Genomic DNA, 21328 nt, shown 5'->3' on the forward strand with positions numbered 1-21328 from the left:
CATCAGGACTCGATTTCTCTTTGTTGCTTGCATCAGTTTCTTTCCATGTGCCGGCTTCATCCCCAGGCTCCACATGTGGATAAAATGGCTGCCATTGCGTCAGCCTCACAACCTTTCATATTTATATCTAGCATGAAAGAGAAAGTTGGCTTCTCCAAAAGCACAAATTTAAATGTTTGGGAATTGAGTCTCATTGGCTCTGACTGGTCTACCCAACCCTGAATCAATTACTATTACCAGAGGAATACAATGTTCTGACTCGCCAGGCTGGCTCACCTGGCTCAAGTCTGGAGGCAGAAATGGAGTCAACAACCTCAGAGAACCCCACAGACTGAAAGCAGAGGAGGAGGAAATTGGAACTATTGCAGAAGTGAGTGGAAGTTAAATATCTAAAAAAGTCCAATAAATATCTGGTACCTATACTTCTTCTCCTCCTCCTCTTCTTTCTTTTCTTAGCATTTTGAAAAATGCCTGGCACCCACTTTGGTAGATATAAATACTTGCTGAACAAGAGAATCACTTCCATCAGTTGATACTCCCTAGGAGCCACCTGGTCATGCCCTAGGCCTTCCTGTCCAGGATAGAAAAGATAGTGTCAGAATTTAGAAAAGGGATATAAATCAGTCTTTTGACTGCAAAGCCATAGGTCTCTGTAGAATCAATGCTCTTGAAGGTCTTTTGCTAACTTTTTATGCCAGTTCCTCATATCTTACTCTCTTTCTTCGGAGGGGCTTCGTGGCAGAGAGACAGAGCCCTGGAAAAGTCTCATCATTAGCAGCCACGGTTGAGGCAGGAAGTCCTTGTTCACTGCTGCGGAGAGTGTAAATTGGCACACCCATTTCAGAGAACAATTGGGAAACAGTCAGTTAAACAGAAGATGTGCATATCCTACTGCTCAGCAAATGCACTCTTGTATGTTTGTGCTCTGGAGAAACTTTTGCCCTGGTGCGCAGGATATATACAGAAGAGCACTGTTGTAGGTACTATTGCTGCGTAGCAAACCACCCCAGACTTAGCGGTGTAAACAAGAGCCATTTTATTATGCTCATGGATTTGGAAAGGGCACAGTGAGGACTGCTTGCCTGGGGCTTCAGCCAGGAAGGCTTGAAGGTGGAGGATGACTTGATAGCTGGGGGCTAGACTGTTTAAAGGTTTGCTGTCTCACGTGTCTGGTGATTGATGCTGGCTGTCAGCTGGGACCTCTGCTGGGGCCTTGACCAGAGCACCTGGACGTGGCCTCTCCACGTGGCCTGGGCTTCCTCACAGTGTGGTGGCTAAAGGCTCTTAAGGTGGATGGTCCAACCAACAAGTCAGAAGCTGCATTTCCTCAGAAGTTGTGCATTGGCATTTCCACTACTTTTTATTGGCTATAAGTGATTCACAATCCCACCAGGTTCAAAGGGAGAGGAATTAAAGTAAGTTCCAGAAGAACATGGGAATGGGAAATATTGTTGAGGCCATCTTTGTAAATGACATTCTGCAAGAGATGCTCATTGCAGCAACGTTTTTACTGGGCCACCATCCCTCATCCAAACCCCTTTGGGGCCAGATATGTTTTGAAATTAAAAAAAAAAATCTCAGAATTTTGAAAGGTAACATGGTACATACACTGAATATTTATATAACACCCCTTGAGAGGAATGGGTCACCCTGTAAGTAAAAATCTAAATATTTTCTCAGTGGAACATATGATTATTCATATTAAGTATGATAAAGATTATAGATAGCTTTCTGTCTATTGAGGTCAAGTTTTGCCACCAAAGAAGTTCAGGTCAGGTCAGGTCGTAACTGCCAAATAAATTATGAAAAAGCATTTAGGTTTCCGATTTTTTAGATTTTGAATTGTGGCTAAGGATCTATGGACCAGTAATAGAAAAAAAAAAAGAAACAAATTAACATCATCAAGAAATGAATAAACCTCAGTTACATGTTTCATTGTGGCTATACCTTATAAAAATATATTGAGAGAAAGCCTGACGCACGCATATGCGTCATGAAAGCATATACTCATGACGCAAGAATATATTTGTGATCAGTTAGGATAAGCCAGGTTATGTTGTAGTAAAATAAACAGTAAAATCAGATGCTTAAAACCAAGTTTTATTTCTTGCTCATGCTATATGTTCATCACTGGCCTGATGGGCTCGGGGGAATTTTCTCCTCCCTTTGGGACTCAGCTGGTGGGGCAGCTGCTCTGTGGAACATTGATGGTCACTGTGGTAGAGGGATAAGAGGACACACCGGCTCTTAAAGCTTCTGCTCTGACCCTCAGTTTCCTCTGAAAGGACTGCCTGGCTGGAGTTTACCAGGGTGAACGTCACAGTCAATATTCAGTCAACAGGAGTTTCTGGCACCAGAAGTAATCAATGCCAAGTCTCCTGGGGCCTGGAAAGCAGTTATGAAATGTCAACGACATTTATCTACTCATTGCCTCTGGGAGTTTGAATTCAGATAGTCACTGCTTTGTAATATTATCACAATACTGGTGATTGGCATTTATGGATTGTGCAATGGCTTCCTCGGGGCAGGTGCCTGGAACAGGAGAGTTTGAGGGGTTGGGGAGGGCATAGTGTTATTTCTGACTTACTTCAGGCTCTGGATCCTTTTCTTCACGTGTTTTACTTGGGCTAGTCTGTAATTGAGTGTTGACAAGCATGTGAGGCCCAATTCATGCTCTCTTGGAATTTCTCAAGGGACCACCCCCCACACACACACCTTTCTTTAGGCCACTCCTCTCCTCTAAAGCCTTCAAGGGCTCCCTATGGCCCACAGGAGAAAGTGTAAGAATAGGACAGCTCCCATTGATTGAGCGCCTGCTACATGCCAGGCACTTTATACGTACTATCTCTAGTCCTCACAGCAACCCCAGGAGGAAAAACTATGATCCACATTTTACAGATGTGGAAATGGAGGCTCAGAGAGGTGAAATGACTTGCCAAGGTCACAGAGCGAGAGTGAGGAAGAGGCAGGACTGGTTGGTCATCAGATCTTTCTGACTCTGGGGCCCCTACTGAGCTATAGGGTTAAGGCCCCTCTGATCTCACCCCATCCCTTTTCCTTTTCCTTGGAGTCACCAGCTGCTCCAGGCAGGCTGGCCTCCTCTCACTGCCCCTCGAGCAAGCATGTCTCACCTCCCTTTCAAAGGCCATCTAGAATCTCACAGAACACTTCCCCAGACTGCTGATCATATGAGTCTTGCCCTCATCGCACTGTACCACAGTTACCTCACTTTCCTGTCAGTCCTGCCAGTGGGCTGCAGGCACCTCCTCTCGGTCACCTCTGCATTTGCCATGCTCAGATGTGCTCAATGCACATCTGCTATTCATTCAGCATTCCTTCAATAATTACTGAGCACCTGCTGTATGCCAGGCACAGTGCTAGATGCAAGGATTCAGCAGAGAATGAAACAAAATCCCTGACTGCATGGAGCTTATGTTCGATACAGGAGACAGAAAAGGAATAAATAAACACATACATGTATAATATAATGTCAGGGATGAAAAGTGACCTTGGTCTCGTGCACAAAGGCAGAGGCACCTCTTCCCTCAGCTTCCAGAGCCCTCTGTTTCCTTGGCAGAGTCATAATTTTTGGCTCTGCCATTCAAGGCGGACTTCCTCCAGGCTCGGCTCTAGGCCCCCCCTGTTATCTTCTGAATCAGCAGCCCACAGACGGTATTGAGGTGTGGTTTTAATTTGCATTTTTCAGAGGACAAATGAACGCAAGCAACTTTATGTGTGCTTATTGGCCACTTGCATATCTTCTTCTATGAAATGTGTGTTCAAGCCTTTCCTTTTTTTTCCTTATTGGTTTGTTGGTCTTTATAAATCTGCGTGTGTTTTTAAACAATATTCTGGATATGAATTCTTTATCAGCCACATATTTCTAGTTCTTCTACTGTGCGGCCTGTGCTTCCCCTTAAAGGTGTCTTTGGATGAAGAGAAATTCTTATTTTAATGTAGCCCAACTTATCAAAATTTTCCTTTTTGGCTGGTGTTTGATGAATCTTTGCCTACCCCAAGGACAGGAAGATACTCTTCTATGTTTTCATCTAAAAGCTTTTGTTCTTTTGTTTTATCGTTCGTATTTAGATTTACAATCCATCTTAAACTGATTTCATGGATAGTGTGAGGTAGGAGTGGTGTCTTTTTTTTTTTCCCATATGGAAGTCCAACTGACCCAGCACCAATTGTTTTGTTTCAATTAAACAAAACATTGAATGGTGGTGTATGGGTGTTTATGGTACCATTCTTTCAACTTCCCAATGGGTTTAAAAATGTTTTAAATAACATATTGGGGGAGGGATGATGAAAAAAAAGGTAGGGGGACTATGGTAGATAAACAAATACTATGGAAATAATTTCAAATGCAATGTGTAAACCCCGATTTGATACTGTTAAAAAAAAAGCTATAAAAGACATTTTTTAAAGCAAAGGGTAAATTTGGGAATGGACTGGGTATTACAGGTCATTGTGGTATGATTGTTCATTTTCTTAGGTGTGATAATGTTATTGTGGTTATGTAGGAGAATGTACTTTTTCTTAGGATTTCTGTGGAAGTATTGAAGCATGAAATACCAATAAGGCAGCAACTAATTTAAATAATTCAGAAAAAAACTGTACATATGAATATAGATAGATAAATCTGAAAAAATAGGGGGAGGGGCAATATAGGGATGAAGAAGTGAGAGGTACAACTTATTAGATGTAAGATAGGCTCAAGGATGTAGTGTATGACATAGGGAATATAGCCTATATTTTGTAATAACTGTAAATGGAAAGTAACATTTAAAAATTGTATAAAAAATTTAAAAAGCTGGAAAAATATCAATCCAAGTGGAGAGTATACAGGTGCTCCTTGTACTAGTCTTTGAACTTTTCTGTATGTTTGAAAATATTTGTTAAAGACAGAGCTGGGCAGGAGGCGGGGGCCATTGTATGGTCCAAACAAAAGTAGTGGCAGGTCAGATTATTCCAGCTAGTTTGAGATTTCTGGTCTAAGGCCTCACCTCTGCTATCTCACTTACTCTGCATCACATCCCTATGGGGTAGGCAACACTGGGCCCATTTCACGGGTAATGAATAGAAGCTCAGAGGGTGAAGTGACTTGCTCAAGGTCACACAGCCAGTTGAGACCAAGCTAAGATTTGAACTCACATCTGCCTGAGTCAAAATTATTTGCTTTTCTTTTTTGTTGTTTAAGCCTCTTCTCTCCCATTCCATTTCCCAGGGGTGTTGGTCAGCTGAGAGCCTGTGTGCATGTATTACTCAAATTCTCACAACAACCCGATGCAGTCATTACTAATAATACATGTCATTTTACTGAGAGGCCGAGAGGTTAAGTAACTTGCTTAAGGTCACTCAGCTAAGAATGGAAGAGACAGGAACAGGGAACAATGAACAGGAACAAGGAACCAGGACAGTCTGGCTCTAGAGCCCGAATATAAAGAGTCAAAGAAACACCATAAAAAGATAAATCACTTCAGGAATACAAAGCAGGATTATTGCTGGTTCTCACAGAATCCCTGCAAAGTCCTTTCTTCTCCTGACTGCTATGGCATTCCAAGGGGACACTTGCCTCCCCAGTTCAGCTGGCAACTTCTTGAGTTGAGGCCGAGGCAGGTTCTATTGGCCCTCACCTGAGTCTCTAGTTACTGCCTACTGCCATCAGAGGTCTTCTGGCCTGGGGCTGATCTTAAACCATTGTTTTGGATATGGCCGCACACTATCCTACGGAGCAGGGTACCGATTTGTCTGCAGGATGGAAATTAGGGTTCAGATGGAATGCTGAGGCACTTACAGCCTAGTGGTCAAGGGTGCCTTGGGAGACAGGTCATTTTTTATTTAAGCCCTTATTGCAAGGCTTGGGTGGATTACTTCTCCATCTAGGAGCCTCAGTCTCCTCAGCTGTACAATAAGAATAATAAGAGCACACATCTCAGGCCTGTTGGGGTAATTTAATGAGGTAGGTAAAGCCCAGTGTCTCTCAAGGGCAAGTCTTCATATTGATAACTGTTATCATTAAGCTCCTTAGGAATCTTTGGGATATGGAACCTGCCCAGAGCTACAACCTCATCCCTGTCGCTCTCCCTGCCCCACTGGATTGTATCCATGCTGGCCTTGAGTTAAGCTGGGGTCAGATCAGGCTTTTTAACCTCAGGACCTTTGCATCTGATGTTCACTGTTTTATGTCACCCCTCAGTGAGGCCTTCCCTGACCACATTAGTCCGCCTCAAACATATTCTCCTGTTTTATTGTATTCATATCACTTATCAGTACCTGACATTATGAACTGATTTGTTTCTTTTTCTCCTCCCATTTGAATGTTATGTTCAAGAAGACAGAGATTTTGTCTGTTTTGTTCTATGTAGCATCCCCAGCGCCAAGAACGGTGTCTGGCATATGTCTGGCTTTCAATAAATGGTGAACTGAATGAATGAATGAATGAATGAATGGAGGTGTATACCGAGCCCTCATGCCTACAATCCCTGCTCTTCTGTCGCAGTGGGTGGCCAGCCGAGTCAGACATTGCATACGGCCCCTTGGCTCCCAGGTTGGGGGCGTCCAAGAGCGGACCGACGGGCGCTTGAGCGACGTTCCCCAAAAGCCAGGGCGGTGGCCGCGCCGGTAGAGGGGCTGTCGCCATTTGGCGACTTTCCCTGCGGGCCACTGCGCCGCCGCGGGGGCCAAACAGGGGAGCGCTCTGTGAGCGCGCGCGCGCGGATCTTTTGCGACGGTGCCCGGCGGCGCTAGCCCCGCCCCCTCCCCGCCCCCGCGGCCCGCCCCGCCCCGCCCCGCCCCCGCCGCTGCGCTCTCTACCGGGCCGCTCAGGCCCCCGCCCGCTTCATGTGGCCCGGCCAGCGGCGGCCGGCGGCTGGGAGCGGCGAGGCGGCGGCGATCGGCGGCCGGCGAGGCCCGGGAGGTGGCGGAGGCCCAGGCGGCGGCGGCGGCGGCGGCCAAGGAGGCGGCGCACGGAGAGCGGCGGGAGCAGGCCCGGCCCGGCCCTCGAGCGGCCGCCTGGCTGCAGCATGCGCGTCCGCCGGGGGCTGCTGCGGCTGCCGCGCCGCTCGCTGCTCGCCGCGCTCTTCTTCTTCTCGCTCTCGTCCTCGCTGCTCTACTTCGTCTATGTGGCGCCCGGCATAGGTAGGAAGGGGGCCTGGGACCCTGGGGGTGTCCCTCTGGCCTCAAGGGGACCCCGGGAACCCCCGCCCCGCCCTGAGGGGACCCTGGCTTTCAGAAGACACCCGGCTGGGAGGCGACCCCGAGCCTGGTCCTCAGAAGACTACGGGGACTCCGGCCCGACCCTCGGGAGACCCCACGCCTGGCCCTCGGGGGGCTCCAGGACATTCCAGTACCCTGCACCCCGACGGGCTCCAGAACCCCCCTCCCCCCGCCAGCCTCCCGCCCACCCCCTGCCCTCCTTTAACCTCTTCCCCGCGGGAACCCGACCATGCCTTCACACACACACACACACACACACACACACACACGCACACGCGAGCGCGCGCGTGTGCTGGGACGCCCCCTTTCTTGCCCTGGCCTCCCTAGAACCCCCACTTAACGCTCCTCGGCTCGAGAACTGGCGCTCTCCCTCCTCCGGGGTCTCCTCCAGCCCCGGTTCCGGGCATTCCTCGGCCCCCGAACCTCCGCGGCCCGCCCTCCCCTCCTCGCGGAGCCCCTGTGCTGGGGTCTCCAGGAGTCCCACCTTCCTGGTTCCCATCCATCCTTCCCCTCTCTTCTCCCTGGTGACTCCACCGTTTCCTGCTCTCCCTCCTACCCTTTCTTCCCTCGACTTTCCCTTGTTACATCCACCTTCAGGTCCTCCTCCCCAACACACACATTCTCCTCTTCCAAGTGGCCAGATCCCTTTCCTAGCAGGGTGGCATCCCCCACCCCCCAGGGAGGTCCACCCCCTCCATTCAGTCTACGAACCCCTGAGTGTGCCACGCCTCCTCTCCATCCCCTCCCCCCTGCCCCGCCTACCCCCAAGGGCACTCCCTGTCATCTCCTCTCCCTTATCTCCTATCCTTCCCCGAATCCTCACCACCCCTCTCTGGTCCTCAGGCACAGTTTCTTTCTGATTGAAGACTTGGGGAAGGGGTGCTGTCTGGGCTCTTCCTTTCTCCCCTTTCTTTAACTTCTGCCCTCTTCTAGCCTTGAGGGTAGAAGGTGGCCCTTCAGTAGTATCCTATGGGGCCGGGGGTGTGCACATTTAAATTGGTCCTAGAGGAGGAGATATGACAAGGGCCTTGGGGAAATGGTGCAGGTGGGAAGGAGCATGGAGAAAAGGTGGAATGGGGACTCATTCTTCTCAAAGGCATGTCCTTTAAAGGAAAGACAGCCCTGGAGAAACTGAACCCTGACCAAGCATAGGCTGTCTAAGAGCATAGAGCAGACATTTAGGATGTGAAGAAACATTAGAAGGAAATAACAGCATGAGGGTTAAGGTCAGAGGACATGGAGGTCAGATTTGGATTCTAATCGCTGCCCTTTATGACCTTGAGCAAGTTACTAAGCCTCACCTTTTCTTCTCTGTAAAATGGGGGTACTCATCCTAACCTTATAGGGTTTTAAGGATGGAAGTAGATAAGTTCCCTTTTAAAGCACTTATCATTGTACCTGATGCTTAGAGAGTTTTCAAAAAAAAAAAAAAGCTATTATATGTAGCTTTCAAGAAAGAAGGGAGGGAGTAGATGGAAGGTTTAAGGTATGTATTTGCCTGACTTGGCATCACCATGAGGCCCTAGAGAAAACCTCAGTTTAAGGTGAAAAATGATCAGAAAATGCTGTTGGGGGTGGGGCAAGGAGAGTAAATTTTGCTGTAAAAAGTCTGGATCATTTGGATGTTAGGAAAGGGTTGATGGTTTAACTCTAGGGAAATACCCTTTAGGATTGTAGTAATGATTAGTGCCATTCTCTGTTGACCTGTCAACACTGAACTAGCTGAATAGAGAAATTTCCAGATAGAGCCGGAGATTGTCTCCTGATTTTTTTTTAAAATAAATTTATTTATTTTATTTATTTATTTTTGGATGTGTTGGGTCTTCATTGCTGCGCTCGGGCTTTCTCTAGTTGCGGCGAGCGGGCTTCTCACTGCGGTGTCTTCTCTTGCTGCAGAGCACGGGCTCTTGGCGTGCGGGCTTCAGTAGTTGTGGCATGCAGGCTCAGTAGTTGTGTCTCGTGGGCTCCAGAGAGCAGGCTCAGTAGTTGTGGCACACAGGCTTAGTTGCTCCGCGGCATGTGGGATCTTCCCAGACCAGGGCTTGAACCCGTGTCCTCTACATTGGCAGGCGGATTCTTAACCACTGCACCACCAGGGAAGTCCTCTCCTGATTGTTTTTTTTAAAGAGCATATTTCATTTGATGGTAAATATTGATGATTTGTAGTACAAACTAGATCTAGTTTGTACTACAAAGATAGAACAGGTAATATCCTACTGCCGTAACATTTTATGAAATGTCTTAGGAAAAGCATCCCTCTGGGAAGGTGTTGTATGTGGCCTGATGGATCAGATGAGGGGATAGGAGTCTGGGCAGAATAAGAACAGGTGAGTAATTAGTGGAATTAATTGAGAAAAGAGTTCATTAGCATATTGGATATTAGGCTAATAAAAATGGGTGTGAAATGATGGATTTGAACCTAGAGGCAGTCTTGAAGCCATATCCCCTTTTGTGAAAGTGATGGGTTTTTTCTGGTGTGGGTGCATAAATAAGCTATGTCGAAATGGAAAAATATATCCCACTGGGATAGTAAACACCCTCTTGATTAGAAAGATTAGAAGCCAGATTCTAAAACAGAGATGGAACGTAACAACTTAATTAAAACTCTTCAGCAATAGATTTTTAGGTCAGTGGAACCCCAGTGAAAGGCAGTGGGCTTGGGGCTTCCCTGGTGGTGCAGTGGTTAAGAATCCGCCTGCCAATGCAGGGGACATGGGTTTGATCCCTGGTCTGGGAAGATCCCACATGCTGAGGAGCAGCTAAGCCTGTGTGCCACAACTACTGAGCCTGTGCTCTAGAGCCCGCGAGCCACAACTACTGAAGCCTGCGCACTTAGAGCCTGTGCTCTGCAACAAGAGAAGCCACCGCAATGAGAAGCCCCGCACCGCAACGAAGAGTAGCCCCCACTCCTGCAACTAGAGAAAGCCCGCGCGCAGCAACGAAGACCCAACGCAGCCAAAAATAAATAAATAAGTAAATTTAAAAAAAATAATAAAGCAATGGGCTTCTACCACACTTAGATTCCTACATCACTGATAACTGAGAAAGATGCAAAGCACTTAAATATTCACTAATTTCTTCTTAAATGTGGGTCTTCTAAAGGGCAGATCTACTTAAGATTCACTTCTGTTAGTTGGAAAGGGGAGTGGTGGGAAGGATGTGAAGTGGTTTTAGAAGGATACATTGAGCAGTTTGGTGATTTTATTTATCTTGGCTTTCCTGTTTAGGAGCTTAATTTTTTAAATAATCAGCTTTGGACAGAGGGTGGCAAATCTTTTCAAAAAGTTAAGGCAGTCTAGAGAAATAGAAGGTTTTATATGCCTTGGATTATGAAGACCTTATTTGAGACAATTGTTAAAATGAGCTTAGAAAATAATACGGGGTTGAACCACATGAAATTTCCATTTTTTGCAGGTCAAAACCAGTTGTATATTGGCAGTTTGATATATAGCTCAATCTAATACATTTCCAAATAATGACAATCCTGTTTTCTGGCATAATGGGAAGTGTCAGACTTGTATTTCCTTCCAGGTTTAATATTTTTCCAGTCCTGCTTTTGATTTACTTTGTATACCCTGTGGCCACGCTGTGCTCTACGGCTAAAGAGAAATCATCAACCTGAGAGTGTGTTACAGCTATATTTGGAATTATGTAGACTTGAATTTGAGATATGAGAAAAACCATGTTAGTTTTAAATGTTTTAAAGTTGCTCAAATTTCAACCTAACTATTGTTGGTATTTTTGAGATCTAATGCTAGCTCTTAATGTTAGTGTCCCATAGTCTAACAGCAAACGGAAATTTTCCTGGACTTGAGGGTCATCTGAAATGGAGGTAGTGGTACCATTTGGCTTAGAAAATTGGATGTGAGGAATATTACTAAATCTGACTATAATGTGTTTGTAACAAATACAAAGTGCGCTTAGCTACTTAAATAAACCCCTGCCAATCCAGTTAAGTAATTTAAAAATATGACTTCATTGGCCATTATGTTTTTGTTATTAAATCAAAAGTAGTGTTTTATATCAGCAGTTTAAAAGTAGAAATGAAAAGGATGGGGCAGAAAGTGTGAGGGAGGTGGTGGATTTGAAAAAGGAAGAGGAAGGGAATATGGTTATAAAAATGCATACGTGGGCTTCCCTGGTGGCGCAGTGGTTGAGAGTCCGCCTGCTGATGCAGGGGACACGGGTTCGTGCCCCGGTCTGGGAAGGTCCCACATGCCATGGAGCAGCTAGGCCCGTGAGCCATGGCCTCTGAGCCTGCGCGTCCGGAGCCTGTGCTCCGCAACGGGAGAGGCCACAACAGTGAGAGGCCCGCGTACCACACACACACACACACACACACACACACACAAAAATGCATACGTGCCTCTTCTCTGTAGCACCCTGCCCTCCACAGCCTGAGTGATTATCGTTTATTTCATCACTTGTTTTACCTGCACTGTTGAAATATCCCTATTCCTTTCAGGGTTCCGAAGAGAACTTTGAACTTATTTATGATCCTTTAACTTAAAAAAAAAAAAAAAAATCTAAGAGCTTGGAGTACCTCCATGTTCCAGTCTGACCAGGTCTTTTAGAAGATAAGAGAAGTGAACTATTTACAGATGGACATACATTTGAAGGGCTGATTTTAAAAACCTTATTAACTTTATGGTGCTGTCACATGGCAAGGTTGTATAGAGGTTACTGACCTTTGCAAATTGTTTAGTTACTGATTTTAAGAGAGATGCCTGTGCATGGTTGGAGGCAGTAGTCTATATACTGATGAAATTTTATTAAAGTTCCACTATTTAAGTTAATTTTTCTTTTGTCTTGATTATTGAGGAAAGGAAATGGGGAATGATTTTTCCCTTTTGTCCTGCTTAGTTCCAAGAAAAGTTTGATTCATGGCTGGCTTTTGGAAGACAGGAATCAGAAATTCTAATCCCACCTGATTTGACCAAATGACCTTGAGCAAATCACTTGATTCTCTGATCTTATACTTGGCCAGAAAACAAAGCTGTTTGAAACACTAGAACTGCATCTTAGCCAAACTTTTAGTAAGAAGTTTTTTTTTTTTTTTTATCTTTATTGGAGTATAATTGCTTTACAATGGTGTGTTAGTTTTTGCTTTATAACAAAGTGAATCAGTTATACATATACATATGTTCCCATATGTCTTCCCTCTTGTGTCTCCCTCCCTCCCACCCTCCCTATCCCACCCCTCTAGGTGGTCACAAAGCACTGAGTTGATCTCCCTGTGCTATGCGGCTGCTTCCCACTAGCTATCTTTTTTTTTTTTTTTTTTTTTTTGCGGTACGCGAGCCTCTCACTGTTGTGGCCTCTCCTGTTGCGGAGCACAGGCTCTGGACGCTCAGGCTCAGCGGCCATGGCTCACGGGCCCAGCCGCTCCACGGCATGTGGGATCTTCCCAGACCGGGGCACGAATCTGCGTCCCCTGCATCGGCAGGCGGACTCTCAACCACTGTGCCACCAGGGAAGCCCTAACTATCTATTTTACATTTGGTAGTGTATATATGTCCATGCCACTCTCTTGCTTTGTCACAGCTTAGCCTTCCCCGTCCCCATATCCTCAAGTCCATTCTGTAGTAGGTCTGTGTCTTTATTCCTGTCTTACTCCTAGGTTCTTCATGACATTTTTTTCCTTAAATTCCATATATATGTGTTAGCATAGTCAGAAGTATTTATGTATAGAAAGTTGATAATTCATTCACATCCTATGCAAATTTTGGACCTAAGATTTTAGATAAGATACATGTTTTAAATAACTGAATGCAACTTTCTCTAATAACCCCAGGAAAATTTCAGGTTTCCCCCTTGTTTTAAATATATATATGTGTATATATATATATATATATATTTTTTTTTTTTTTTTTTTTTGGCTGTGTTTGGTCTTTGTTGCTGCGCGCGGTCTTTCTCTAGTTGCGGCGAGTGGGGGCTACTGTTCGTTGTGGTGCGCGGGCTTCTCATTGCAGTGGCTTCTCTTGTTGCGGAGCACGGGCTCTAGGCGCGCAGGCTCGGTAGTTGTGGTAGTTGTGGCTCATGGGCTTAGTTGCTCCGCCGCATGTGGGCTCTTCCCAGACCAGGCCTCAAACCCGTGTCCCCTGCATTTGGCAGGCAGATTCTTAACCACTGTGCCACCAGGGAAGTCCCATCTCCCCCCTTGTTAAGTGTAGTATGAAAACAGCCTTTTTGTTGTTGTTCCTCACATGAAAGTGTCCTCTAAATGCTTCAGTGCACTTAGTTTCTGAGCTTTTCTGGAGTGAAATATGTCATATTGTGAATGTGGGTTATTTTATTTTAGAAAATTAAAAAGCCTTACCCTGTTTAAGGACCCCCTTCTCCCCACGTGTGCCTGTACGGACTCACTCACTCACTCATATGTTTCCTTTGAGTATTGCATCGTGTCAGTCTTCTTAGAAGGAAACCATATTTGGAGACCAGATTGAAGTTATAAAACTAAACAGCACCACTTTTGACCAGGATTTTGGTGATGTTTTATGTCCTTTCTGCCGCAGTTTGCTATGTCGGAAACAAAGTCTTGGGTTTGGAATTGAAGTCTCTTAACAGTGAAAATGTGCTAGTCTTGGACAGTCTTTGGAAGCAGCCGTTTGGCCAGTATCAGTTGCTGTTCCAAGGCATCGCTACTCTAGCCAGTAGATAATTCTGCCCCCAACCCTGACATTTCCCCCCCAGAGCTTGACAGGCCAGTGAGAGCAGCGTATAACATCGTATAACATCGCCAGGAAGGAGGGTCTTCTTGTGTTGCCATGACTCTTTAGAGCTCTTTAAGAGAGGAGAAAGCCGTAGAAGCCAAAGTGCTACTGACTTACTTGCTTCCCTAATTTTGCAGCGTTTTAGATCATGGAAGATACGTTGTACACATCCAACTATATAAGCAAACAGAACTTTAGTAAGCAAGAAGTAGGCAATGTGATGCTGCAAAGGCCTGTCAAAGAACTAGAGAAAACTAGTGGTTAACATTGGTCAAGATAAAGGTTAATCAGAAGCAAACAGATTGGGTGTTGGCTTAGAAGAAGTTAAAGGAGTTATCGTGAGAAGAGGCAGGCCTGTGTGTACTATTAGTGAAAGGACAGTTATTCTTTAGTTTCTAATACTAGCTAAATAAGAGTATGCCTTCCTTTGCACACTGTGTGTATTTTTGTAGAAAGCTGTGAGAAAATTAAAGGAATTTAAGATCTGTGGGTCAATAATAATCCAGTATTTGAGTGTCTTCCTATCATGTTACCAGCTATGGGAGATATTTGGATTCTAGACTTTTGACTGCTGCTTTCATTTTACAGATGATTGTATAAGCCCAGGTTGAGTCATTAACTTGCCCAAAGTTGAGAATTATGAAATAGCTGTAAAAATAAATAAATAAATAAATAAATAAATAAATAAGATAAAATACCTCTGCAGCATATACTATATGGTTGAAAATACAAGATTAATCATAAGAAATAACTAGAGAAAATAGAAAATAGTATGTAATCAATTGCTGACTTGTATGATACTGATCCTTAATGAGGTGAGAGATTCAGACAGAGGCACTCATTCCTTTATTCAATAGGTAGTTTTTTTGGAGTGCCTCCTCTTGTCAGATACTCTTTTGGGTATCAGGCAATCTAGAAATGAGTAAGGCAGAATGTTTCTGCCATCCTGGTGATTTCATTCTAGTGGGACGTTTTTGCCCTTTGTGGTGTTTTAATTCTGATGGGGAGACAGCCAATATACAATATAATTTCAGACAGTGGTAGGAGTGACTGAGGGTCTATTTATTTATTTATTTATTTTTGGCTGTGTTGGGTCTTTGTGGCCGCTCACTGGCTTTCTCTAGTTCTGGCGAGTGGGGGCTACTCTTCGTAGTGGTGTGCGGGCTTCTCATTGCGGTGGCTTCTCTTGTTGTGGAGCATGGGCTCTAGGCGCGCAGGCTTCAGTAGTTGTGGTGCATGGGCTCAGTAGTTGCGGCACGCAGGCCCTAGAGCACATGGGCTTCAGTAGTTGTGGTGTGCAGGCTCAGTAGTTGGGGCCCTCACGGGCTTAGTTGTTCCACGGCATGTGGGACCTTCCCAGACCAGGGCTCAAACCCGTGTCCCCTGCATTTGCAGGCGGATTCTCAACCACTGCGCCACCAGGGTAGTCCCTGAGGGTCTGTTTTAGATAGGGTGGTTAGGGAAGGCTTCATTAATGAGGTGATATTTGACTTGAAGGGGTAGAACAGGTCACAGGTCTGGGGATTGGGATGGTGATGGGCGTGTCAAGCATACGTGAAGGTCTTGAGGCAGAAATGCACTTGAGGGAAGGTTGACTGGATTTTTATAAGTGAGAAATGGTAGGAAACGAGCTTAGAAAGATGGTAGGGGTCAGGCCTTGTAGGACCCTATAGGCCATGGTAAGGGCTGTAGGATAGGAGTGAACATTAACTTAGAAATCAGCCAGATCTGGGTTTGAATCAACTCTGACAGAGTGGGCACACTATTTTCAATTTTCTTATCTGCCCAGTGGAGGATACCATCTTTCTCAGGGTCGTTGTGAGAATTGAGTGGAATATGCCTTTAAGAGGGCTTAGCACAGAGCTTGACACAAAGCTCCATATGTTAATAATTATTATTTATAACCATAGGAGATGTCCTCTTGGCCTAATGCTAGTACTAAACTGAGAGGAGGATTGAGCTCCAGTCCAGCTTTACCAATAACTAGATGGAAACCTTTACTTCAGTTTTCTCATCTGTAAAGTAAAGCAATGGACTAAAGTACAGATTCTAGGGTCCCTCTCAGATCTGAAGTTCCATGATTCTGAGCAAGTGTGAGTTGAACCTTGAAGGAGAAGAAGAATAATGAGTTCTGTCAAGTAAAGACACCCCATTAAAAAAAACTCACATCTCCCATTCACTTAGTTTCCCACCTTTAGTGAAATACTGAGCCATGGATTCTGTGAAGTGTCGGTGTATAACCATCAGACTTAACAGTTTCACTCTGTAGGGTGAATGGAGAAATTCAGACTGTGCAATGCTATTGTTTGAGGACATTTGCCCTAAAAATGAGACAGACGTAGAATGTCTGCCTTGAAGTCTATCTTTGAAATCATTGTGTCAAAGAAACAACAAAAAAATGTGTGTTGTCTTGGTCAAAGGAAAAATACTAGAAGAATTTTATGGAAATATCTTTGGGATGTTAAGACTTTTTTTTTTTCCTCTTTTTTTCTCTGCTTTTTGTCCCCTGGGTAATCCTTTTAAGTTTTAATCTGCTAAATCAGTCTTTACCTCTAGCCTCACACTTTTGCTTTTAAGCATGAAATAGAGCCCTGGACTCATTAGCTCCTGCCCCATCTTCATTCCTCTAGGTAATTGGATGTTAAATGAGAAATGAATATTACATTTTGACCCAGTAATTCTTTTTCTTTTTTTTAACATCTTTATTGGAATATAATTGCTTTACAATGGTGTGTTAGTTTCTGGTTTATAACAAAGTGAAAAAGCTATACATATACACATATCCCCATATCTCCTCCCTCTTGCCTCTCCCTCCCACCCTCCCTAACCCACCCATCTAGGTGGTCACAAAGCACCGAACTGATCTCCCTCATCTCGCTGTGCTATGCGGCTGCTTCTCACTAGCTATTTTACATTTGGTAGTATATGTATGTCCATGCCACTATCTCACTTCATTGCAGCTTACCCTTCCCCCTCCCCGTGTCCTCAAGTCCATTCTCTACGTCTGCATCTTTATTACTGTCCTTCCCCTAGGTTCTTCAGAACCATTTTTTTTTTTTTAGATTCCATATATATGTGTTAGTGTACGGTATTTATTTTTCTCTTTCTGACTTACTTCACTCTGTATGACAGTCTCTAGGTCCATCCACCTCACTATAAATAACTCAATTTCACTTCTTTTTATGGCTGAGTAATATTCCATTGTATATATGTGCCACATCTTCTTTATCCGTTCATCTGTCGATGGACACTTCGGTTGCTTCCATGTCCTGGCTATTGTAAATAGAGCTGCAATGAACATTGTGGTACATGACTCTTTTTGAATTATGGTTTTCTCACGGTACAGTAATTCTTTTTAATATTGTGGCTTATATAGAAGAGCATTCATACCTCCTCTACTGATCCCATGAATCCAGTGTTTTCCCAAGCCTGGGAATCACATTGAATAATTTAAAGTGCTGTCTCTTCTTAGATTCCCTCCCCCCACCCCTTTTGTTAGTTTGAGTAATTATTAGACTATAAGTATTGTTCCGCCTCCTTCCCAGGTTACAAAGATAGCCAGGTACTTTGCAATGACTAGAAGGGAAGCTGGGCATTGTTTCTGAAGTACCTTAGTTACCATCATCAATTATGAACAGTTCTCTGAGGCTTATTAGTGGCATAATTATGATTATGAAAAATGTTGTGGAGTGACACGTACAGGGAAGTGTAGATTGTAGGAAAGCTCAGTGTTGTGTTTTAAAACTTAAATTAGAGGTGTGCTAGTGAGCACAGCTGTTTATTATTTTTATTAAAGAGCTGTAAAACATTTAAATACCAGTAAAGAGGGAACTTTTTTCACCATCTAAAAGTGTGATTAATAGTCATTTAAACTTTTTGCTTAATTCTCATGTGTTGAACAACTGTATGCTTGGAAAAATGGAAAAGCAGGAGTATTTTTTTTACTCATAGAACTAGTTACCCCATTTTGAGGAGTTGTGCTTTTAGGCACTAAGCCTAAATTATACTCATGATTATAATGTATGTGTTTTCAGATTGGTAGACCATTGGCTTTTGAAGGCTAGAAAATAGTATTTTCCTAAATGCTGTGTTGGGGTCATGTTTGTGTAGTTAAAAAAAAAATTCTTTCTTCCATTGCAGAAAAATGAAAACATTGCCAACTTAGGGAAGTTAAATCAGATGGATCAGAGATGATAGTAGACTGACTTTCTTGATGTACTTATTATGAATCTTTATATTTTAAATAAAACCATTTAATCGTTTAACTTTTAAAGAAAAACTCATTTTATCCACATCATCATAATCTATAGAGTAATGATAGGGGAGTTCTCTGGGTTGTAGTGTCCTTTTGCCTAGCACGTTATATGCACTTAAATATTTATTGAAACGAATGAAGAAACTATTGCCTGGTCAAGCTAGCCTCTTTGTTGTTGGATTGCATTTAATCTGGGGGAAGGATTGCTTCTTCTGTTAATCCTGATTTTGAAGTGATTTTGAATTCATTTTGCCCAAAACTACTTTGTCTTTTTTCCCCCTATTTCTTTGTGGTAAAATATTTATAGCATGAACTTTGCCGTGTATTTTGGTAATTTAAATGTGCAACTCAGTGGCATTAATTACATTCACAATGTTTTGCAACCATTACAGCTATTTCCAAAAATTTCTATTGCCCCAAACAGAAAGTCTCTTCCCATTAAGCAGTAACTCCCCATCCATCACCCCCCCCAACTGCTAATCTACTTTCCATCCTGTAAGTTTGACTGCTCTAGGTACCTCATATAAGTGTAATCATACAATGTTTGTCCTTTTGTGTCTGCTCTATTTCACTTAGCAAAATGTTTCCAGGGTTCATTCATGTCATAGCATGTGTCAGAACTGTATTCTTTTTATGGATGAATAATATCCTATCTTGTATATACCACACTTTTTCTCATCTGTTGATGAACACTTGAGTTGCTTCTACCTTTTGGCTGTTGTAAATAGTGCTGCTATGAATGTTGGCATACAAGTATCTGTTTGAGTCCCTGCTTTCAATTCTTTGGATATTTACCTGGGAGTGGAATTGCTAGGTCATATGGTAATTCTGTTTAATTTTTTGAGGAATTGCCAGACTTTCCACAGTGGCTGCACCATTTTACATTCTCACCAGCAATATATTCCACATCCTTGCAGCCAACACTTATTTTCTGAGTGTGTGTGTTTTTTTTAAAGTGTAGGCATCCTCGTAGGTGTGAAATGGTAGCTCATTGTGGTTTTGGTTTGCATTTCCTTAATGACTAATGAGGTTGAGCATATTTTCATATGTTTATTGGCTATTTGTGTATCCTGTTTAGAGAACTGTCTATTCAGGTTCCTTTGCCCTTTTTAAATTGGATTGTCCGTTGTTAAGAGATCTTTATATTTTTTGAATATTAAACCACTACCAGATATATATGATTTGCAAGTATTTTCTCCCATCCTATGGGTTGTCTTTTCACTCTCTTGGTAGGGTCCTTTGATGCGCAAAAGCTTTTGACTTTAACGAGGTTCAATTTATTTATATTTTTCTTTTGTTTGTACTTTTTTTTTTTTTTTTTTTTTTTTTTTTGCTGTACGCGGGCCTCTCACTGTTGTGGCCTTTCCCGTTGCGGAGCACAGGCTCCGGACGCGCAGGCTCAGTGGCCATGGCTCACGGGGCCCAGCCGCTCCATGGCATGTGGGATCTTCCCGGACCAGGGCACCAACCCGTGTCCCCTGCATCGGCAGGCGGACTCTCAACCACTGCGCCACCAGGGAAGCCCCTTTTGTTTGTACTTTAAAAAATATACTACTTGGTAAGTTTTTGACTGAACTTTTGCTCCCTACATTGTAGTCGTTTACTTTTTCTGCCTGTGAAAGTTTTCCCTAAGTTACTGATAGGCATATCTTACACAAGCTATTATTGAGCTGATTTCTGAGAAGCAGGAGGCAAGGTTTTTTGGTTTTTCTTTCTCTCACTTGTTTAAGTTTGATGCTGGTTTCTTGATTTCTTTTTTTAAAAATTAATTAATTTATTTTTGGCTGCATTGGGTTTTCGTTCCTGTGCACCAGCTTTCTCTAGTTGCGGGGAGTGGGGGCTACTCTTCGTTGTGGCTCGCAGGGCTTCAGTAGTTGTGGCTTGTGAGCTCAGTAGTTGTGGCTCACGAGGTCTAGAGCGCAGGCTCAGTAGTTGTGGCACACGGGCTTAGTTGCTCCGCGGCATGTGGGATCTTCCTGGACCAGGGCTTGAACCCGTGTCCCCTGCGTTGGCAGGCGGATTCTTAACCACTGAGCCACCGGTGAAGCCCTGATTCTTGGTCTTTAAAATGGTTACTGTCTTTGCCAAACTTGACATGCTCTGCAGATTCCATTAAATATTTCAAGTGTTTGAAGAGTCCAAATCTTATTGATGTCTTTGTTGATTATTTTGTTCAGTAGGACTGAAATGTAACTTAAATTTAAATGTTTTCTGTTTCTAATTGCAGTTCTCTGAAAGTCCATGTAAGACAGGGCCAGAAGTTGGCACACCAAATTTTTGTTGGGGACAATACAGTTTACTGATTAAACATATGATATAGAAGAGAAATTTAGAAAATATTATAGATTGATGAATATAGTCCATGAAACACTGGACTTATTTTTTTTTTCCATACAGAAATTAAAGTATACGATGATTTTGAAGATAGGGAAAAGTATATATCACTTGGCATTTTGTTAGCCTCAAATCTCCATTAACCAGCACCTTTTATGTTTTGCTGTTTAATAAGTGGTGATACTTAGAATGTAGACCCGGATGCATGACTTTGAGTTTGGTGTTAAGTATGATTTTTTTCCTTCTGATTGTTTGAAACAGAGCACTCTGTTTCCCCATACCTCCCCAGGCCACCACAGGCACAGGATGGCAGGTAGTGATGAGAAACAGCTTGCTAAGATGGTGCCTGGCTGACTAGGAGGTGTGTGATGTGAACACAGGATTTGTTTTTTCCCCTTATAACATTTTTAAAAATTATTTTATAACATTTTCCCTTTATAACATTATCAGAAAGTGAAGAGAACGTTAAAGAACGAGGAAACAAAAGTCTAACGTGTAAAAACCTGCTGGACTTCTGCATCTGTGACATGGTAAAATTTGGCACTTTGATTTTTTTTTCCTGGTATCAGCTGAATTTCAAATGTATTTATCTAAATGTGAGTGATAATGGTAGTGATTAAAGACAGGTGGGTACTTAGAAAAAGTCTGTGCTTTGGGGCCTGTGATAAAAGAAAAGATTTACAGACTTGCTTTGCATTTGCCTGTTTTGGCTGTTTTCTTAGAACTAACTTAATCTTTATGTGTTAAACCCTTAGAGTGTGCTAGGTTTGGGGGTACAGTGATGGATGATGTGGACACCGTACCTCTG

The 21328-nt window shown here is 43.5% G+C and overlaps 1 protein-coding gene across 6 annotated transcripts in view; it reads left to right on the forward strand.

Annotated features, from left to right (window-relative positions):
• B4GALT5 (beta-1,4-galactosyltransferase 5) overlaps window positions 1-21328 on the forward strand; it is a 96552-nt gene that overhangs the window by 12443 nt on the left and 62781 nt on the right. The window contains exons 1-2 of one of the 6 annotated variants that reach the window (XM_060033430.1): window positions 9305-9545; window positions 18072-18146. The exons of 1 other annotated variant lie outside the window; for it this stretch is intronic. Coding sequence is in view for 2 of the 5 variants with exons in the window: in XM_060033426.1 (XP_059889409.1) it covers window positions 7026-7140 (115 nt within the window). In the remaining 3 variants the exon portion in view is untranslated. Of the gene's footprint in view, window positions 1-300; window positions 371-6849; window positions 7141-9304; window positions 9546-17814; window positions 18147-21328 lie in introns of those variants that run through there. 4 more of the 6 variants (XM_060033428.1, XM_060033426.1, XM_060033431.1 and 1 more) reach the window with 4 other exon arrangements.

This window comes from Delphinus delphis, chromosome 15 (genome assembly GCF_949987515.2).
Source record: "Delphinus delphis chromosome 15, mDelDel1.2, whole genome shotgun sequence".
In the NCBI taxonomy this organism is placed as follows: Eukaryota; Metazoa; Chordata; class Mammalia; order Artiodactyla; family Delphinidae; genus Delphinus; species Delphinus delphis.